The 6,556-nt window shown below is 47.6% G+C and overlaps 1 protein-coding gene across 2 annotated transcripts in view; it reads left to right on the forward strand.

Moving 5' to 3' along the window:
* Positions 1 to 5,497, forward strand: part of pde11a (phosphodiesterase 11a) — a 31,453-nt gene extending 25,956 nt beyond the window's left edge. For both annotated transcript variants that reach the window (XM_053878155.1, XM_053878156.1), the window contains exons 15-20: positions 1,243 to 1,343; positions 1,446 to 1,523; positions 2,001 to 2,064; positions 2,359 to 2,433; positions 2,732 to 2,815; positions 3,427 to 5,497. In XM_053878155.1, the coding sequence (XP_053734130.1) occupies positions 1,243 to 1,343; positions 1,446 to 1,523; positions 2,001 to 2,064; positions 2,359 to 2,433; positions 2,732 to 2,815; positions 3,427 to 3,630 (606 nt within the window). In that variant the 3' untranslated portion in view covers positions 3,631 to 5,497. The remainder of the gene's footprint in view (positions 1 to 1,242; positions 1,344 to 1,445; positions 1,524 to 2,000; positions 2,065 to 2,358; positions 2,434 to 2,731; positions 2,816 to 3,426) is intronic.
* The last annotated feature ends 1,059 nt before the right edge of the window (positions 5,498 to 6,556 follow it).

Raw genomic sequence — 6,556 nt, forward strand, 5'->3', positions numbered from 1 at the left:
CTGACGTGGTTCCTCAACCACAACCCAAAAACACACAATCAGATACAAAGGAACCGATTAGTGGTCTGTGTCATGTCAATCTGCATTGTGTGTCAGAAAGTGTCAACTCAATACATGTTTAGTTTGTGTCGCATTAGGGTCATAAGAGAAAGTATGGGGGGGCAGGGTCAGACACCTTTGGGCTGTCAGAGCAAAACTAAAGCAAAACTATTTATTTTGTGGTCTGTTCAGTATAAGTTCAAACATACATGGCCAATACCTTTTGAAATGTATGAGACACATGGAGAAGCTTTGAATGGAATTTATTTCAAATTCAATAAGACACAACCAGACAAGTTTAGCTTCCTTTTCATGGTGTAATCTCATAATTGCAGAGTTGCCACCGAGGTGAGGGGGGCCTCGGCTTCTGAACACAAAAACCTCCTTCTAACTGAGAGATCTAGTCTCGGCGTCCAGGAGACAAGAGCAGCTTGATTTAGAGGAGCACTGCTTCTGAGTTGGAGTCCCTCCCAGCTCACTGAGCTTAAGTGCAGACACCTTACAGAGAAAATATTTCAGTCACAACGAAGCTGGTGACCACAGGTGAGAGGAGCGCTGACTTTTAGCTCAGCTCTTTTTCCCACTACCACAACAGACCAGCAGAGTCCTCGTGACTGAAGGTGATGCACAGTTCAGACTGGAGCATTTGGGTCATAACAAGATCACACTCACAACAGTGAGATAAACGTATAAATGAAGTGACAAATCTCAAATGAGGTCAAGTGTAAGAACATCTTGACTGGTGTAAACTGGATTCACGCTGCCAGCTGAGACAACACTAACCACCAGAACACAGGTGAAAATGAGCCTCAGACAGATGAACTCACCGGCCGCACCTTTGAGGGACAAGTGAGCGTACAACTTTGATGCTCAGCGTTTTGGTTGAGAGCAGGGGGGATTCATTAGGTGCTAATTTCTTCAGTCATTAACATCTCATTTCCTCACATCAACCTCTCCATCATGTGGACGCTCCGGAGGAGTCCGCAACTCTTGCATGTGACAGGCGAGCAGCGGGGCGCCGCCCACGCTCTTGATTTGGGGGAGAAAACAACGGTGACCTTTTCTGGTACTTTGACTGTTGAGTACAGCGATGTGGAGATGTTTACGTGAGCTGGCTCAGCAGGCCCAGGAACACGGTCCTGGAGGCCTATAAATAGGTGAGCACAGGTGCTGCGTGAACTCAACCCTTGTGCGTCTCCACAGGGTCACAACATCTTCTCCAACCTCTCGTCCACCGAGTACAGCGACCTGATGCAGCTGCTGAAGCAGTCCATCCTGGCCACTGACCTCACGCTCTACTTCGAGTATGTTCCAAACTAACCCACGAGAAATCCAACTACAGGTTGATTTGTTGAGAGCAGCGCCTCCCTGTGGACTCACTGTGAACTTCACCTCTGTCTGCTCAGGAACAGGAACACTTTCTTTGAGCTGGTCAGCAACGGAGAGTACAACTGGAACGTGAAGGCGCACAGAGACATGTGCAGGTGACGAGGGACACACACGTTTACTTGTCTTTTTGTCATAAAAAACAAGTTACTCCGTACTTGAGTAGTTTTTTCACCAAGTACTTTTTTACTTTTACTCAAGTAATTATTTAAATGACTACTTTTTACTGATACTTGAGTCATTTTATTCTGAAGTAACAGTACTTGTACTTGAGTACAATTTTTGGCTACTCTACCCACCTCTGGCGAGGACGCTCATTTCCATAACCCTTTCCCCAGCCTCTCCCTTTAAACCTAACCCTCCAAAACACGTGGCTCACCTTCACCAGGACAGGAACTGGGTTATAATGACCCAGTTATTTTGATGTTTTAACCCTAAAAGCATGACAAGGACCTGCCTAAATGTCCTCTCAAGATCAGTGTCCTGTCAAAGATTGGTCCATACAAGAATATGAAAACACATACATGTTTGGTAATGTACACACACAGGAACAGTAACAAATATCTATTTTCCAGATCCATGATGATGACGGCATGTGACCTCGGCGCCGTCACCAAACCGTGGGAAATATCACGCAAGGTTAGTTCAAATGAACATTGACTCCTTCATGCTCATCCATCGCTGCTCTCTAGGGGGACACGGGGTAGAGTCCATTCCAGCGGCACACACAATCAATTTTCAGAGGTCTGTTTTGGGGTCAAGGGAGGAAATCGGAGTACAAATTTAAGCATAGTGAGAACACTGGAGGGACAGTTTTGTCCTGAAGATGATTCAAGCTGGACTCAAACTCAGCCGCTCCTCACTGCTCACACTGAAGATCAGCAACCATATTATTCTCATGCATAAAGTTTTAGTTCCTGTCTGTGCCTGCAGGTGGCAGAGTTGGTGACCAGCGAGTTCTTCGAGCAGGGTGACCGAGAGAGGTCCGAGCTGAAACTCACGCCGTCCGTAAGTTCATCAGAACCACACCCAAAGTCAGGCCTGGGGGCCATTCGTGGCCTTTTATTGTATTCCACGTGGCCCACTTTCGCTCTGGGACATTATTGTTATGTCTAAAACAGGGAATGTAGAATTAGTACCGAAAATGTGACGCGTTTTAAATCTTTCTTTAAATTGGCAGTGAGTTAAAATAAAAGGTGAGGTTGATGGTGAAGCTGTGGGATGAATGGCCTGCTGTCTGCGGTGGAGACAGAGCCACATCATCAGGCAAAGCTCGGAGGATTGAGAGTTCCCCTCTGTGTTCCAGGCCATCTTTGATCGGAACAGGAAGGATGAGCTGCCGGGGCTCCAGCTGGAGTGGATCGACGGAATCTGCGCGCCACTCTACGAGGTGATTCTCTTCTCCTATAAGCTCCAAGGTTGGTGGTGCGGCCTCGGAGCGGGGCGACGTCAGAAGAGGGTGGGAGCAAGTGTTTGAAGCCTGGCAGCAGAGCTGATGCTAAACGACAGTCCGACACCATCAGCATCACTCAAAGCCTGCAGAAACACCGCCGCCTGCCTCCGCGCGGAGAATTAGCAGATGTGAGGCTCGCCATCGTGCCGCCGCCAATTAAACATGTGAGGGGGAGAGCAGAGGACGTTCGCAGGCAGCGGGGTTTTCACTTCGTGGGTGGACGAGGTCTCCTTCTTGATCTCGCTGATCTCTTTCTCCCGCTGCAGGATCACGACTTAGTAGAATATTAATCCTTAATTATATAACCCTGTGCGTCTTCCAGCAGAGCCTTCTGCTCAGTCGAATCCCGAAACACCTTCACACAATATACATGTCACTCAAGATGGCGGGGTTTTCTGGCTCGTACTCGAGCCAACTCAACATCGGCAGGGTCTCTGGACTCCTCCCTAGTGAGGTGTTCCCTGGGACAGACCCAGGACTCGCTGGAGAGATGAGCTTCCGGGCTGCGACACCTTCTTCAGTCTCCTCTAATGTGGTTCTCTCTGCAGACCCTGGTCAAGCTGAACCCAAAGCTCCAGCCGATGGTTGACATGATTCGAGCCAACAGGGCCAAGTGGGAAGAGCTAAACAACAAGCGACAACATGGCCACAGCGTCTCTGCCCCCGCCAGCCCCGAGTCTGGCGGCTGCTTGGTCCCCAAAACCGGCAGCAGTCCGTGCTGCAGCGAGACGCCGCCTGCTTCCGTCAGTTAGCTCGGGCCGTCACGTCCCATCTCGTCGGCTCGGTTTCCTCTCGGCAGCCTGCGACTCAGGCAGGCGCTGCGGTGCATGCAGCCGCTGGCTTCTGCTGCTTGAGATGAGCTTCAGCGCCTCTGGAACTCTGGCGTGTCTCTGAACAGACACGTGTTTGCCGGAGCAGCTGCACAAGTCAGAAATCACTGTGTCTACATGGACGGATGAATTGCACAGACCTTCAGCACAACTAAAGAGATGGACCCCCCCTCCTCACTCTTTCTTCTGTAAAGCTGTACATAGCTCTGTTGGACAGGTCGAGCCGGTGGAGTGTAAAGCGGCTGAAGGATTTAGTGGGAACTGTTTCCAGTATGGAGTCATGTACTGGTGGATTCAAGAGCAGGAGATTTGAGTGTCAAACTCAAGGCACGGGGGCCTTTATTTCTCCGGTGTGAGCTTCAGAGAGGCCTGACATTGCAGAGCAAATAATACATGCTGATGTGATGACTGATGAAGTGACAGGCTGCCGCCACTAGATGGAAGTGTTTCTGCTACAACAGCGAGGTTGGACAGATTATTCATGATGGTACTGAATGATGATCCCTGTGAGGTCCCAAAGGAGGACCTCTGCCTTACCAAAAGGCTAGAGAGTGAATTTGGGCGTCAGGTGGAGCATATATTGGCGCCGAACACCACCAGCGACAGACTGTTACCTGACTGTTAATCTTCACGGAAGCTAACTTGTTTCAGAACACTGGTCCCCGTGTGCTTGAGTTTGACACGCTTGGTTGATATGTTCACTCGGTGACGCTTAGAATTTGTCCAGATTTAACCGTTACAAACTTCCTGTATATTTGCTCAAGTGTACTCTAAAATAAAATCGCCAGTCCGTTTACAAACGTTGACCCTAGTCAGACACTTCCAGAACCCGCGAGCCCTTTGAGGATGACGTGCTACATGCAGCGCAACTTCAGACTGAGGACGCTCAATTGGGCCTCTCAAAACTCAGCGCTCAGACTGGGCGGTACTCACCCGGAGATGTTGGCAACAGCTTCATTCATCAACACTGATTTAACTTGTGCGGATGCAGGAAACCGACCCAGAGTTTATGATTGAGGTTTGCCATGTGCAGCAGTAATCTGTGAACGAAGCCTACTCTTGAATGAGCTCAGCAGTTTCACTCCATACGTTTGAGCTTGCAATGCAAACTGAGTGTCCCACGTCCTCCCCTCCTGTGCCTTGTTTGAAAGCTCCTGAAGAAACCTGCATGGCCTCTTGTTCTCCAACACCTTCTTTGTCAAACCAACCAATATTAAAATCCGAACCACACAGATATTTGAGCTGAATCCAGCATTCAGTCCGGTCACAAACACACAATGTGCCTTGATATTTCCGTCGAAGTAGCCGCTTCATTTTGTGAATTCAGTTTTGTTGGAGACTGCGGAGGACCTGGATGTGAGTCATGAAGAAGTGCCCGCGTAGAAACAAGCCATGACTTCCATCCTAGTTGCTGAGGAAGGTTTGCCTTATGAATCGTGTCGTGGTTAATTGGTGACTGTGCACCTTGTGAGGCATGGATCCGTGTGCTACTGACTGTACTTTAGTTCCACCACTTGCATGTTCTCTTTCGTTTGCAGTACTGAACTCGACCACTTGCTCACAATGTAGCAAACGTGAACCGACAAATACCTCGACTCATCTCTACGACACATGAGGGGGAATGCATGTCTTCTACTCTGCTGCATCATGTGATCTCTGAATATTGCTCTTCTATTTTTCTATATGGCCAGAAAACATGGCCGACGTGTCTTTTCCAAAAACGTAACCTAGTCTCTTCTCTCCTCTGAGGTCAAACGGAAAGAAACCGTCGAGCATGACGATGCAAATGTTTTTGTGCAGACTTTAAATAAAAATATGCTGCTACACCCCAAGTGTGTGTGTCAGAGTGACACGTGTGTGACACAGTGAAGCAACTCCCTGGAACTAGTGTCAAACAGTCATGGAACCCAATGGTGATTCTTAGTGTCTCCACAAATAACACGATACACCCAGGAGCCAACATAGTGACGCACGTGTGTGACGCAATGATACATTTACATGCAGTAACAAATGGATTGTTGAGGTGTTTGTGTGACACATTGATGAATGTGTGGAGCAGTTACAAATACGGTGTGGCCGTAGCAGATGTGTGTGATGGAGAAAAATGAGAGTTATAAATGGACATTGAGAATTCTGTGACAGTGACACGTGTGCGACAAAAAAACACTGTGACAAACTCGTGTGAAACAGTAAGAAATTTGTGAGAGAGGGATAAATGTGCATCAACTATGGTGCATGTGTGCAACACACTGATACAGAAGTGATAGATGTGTGCCAGTCAAACACGATAGTTTTACACAACATGAGTCCATTTCACGCGTGTGACAATGTGATATTTGTGCGACACAATGAGAAATGTGTGTGACAGAGTGATGTGTGACATAATTCTAAATATGTGCAATACAACCATCAAAGTTATGCATAAAAATCAGTCAGTTTGCGAAGGTGATGTTTGTGTGACACGAAAACACGTATGAATGACAGTAATAAATGCGTGACACAAATAGGTTTGATGATAGACCTGTGTGTGACAGTGAGACGTGTGAGAGTATAGATGAAAGTCTCAAATAACACTATGAAAGAGGGCACAACGCAGTGACACATGTAATACACACTGACACTTGTGATACAGTACACGCGCACAGTACGCAGTTATGAAACAGTGATGGACAAACACAATTTTATCACAGTGGTACTCTTACTTTGAAAGATCGCATCCGGTCTGACATGAGACAAGAGAAGACGTTCTCCATCAAAACAGTTATTCACTCGAGAATAACCATTGAAACGGTTAAAGCTCGCAGACCGGATGTCAGTGAACTGGTCAAAGGAATCAGGTCAATCTAAA

This window comes from Synchiropus splendidus, chromosome 10 (assembly GCF_027744825.2).
Source record: "Synchiropus splendidus isolate RoL2022-P1 chromosome 10, RoL_Sspl_1.0, whole genome shotgun sequence".
NCBI classification, from domain to species: Eukaryota; Metazoa; Chordata; class Actinopteri; order Syngnathiformes; family Callionymidae; genus Synchiropus; species Synchiropus splendidus.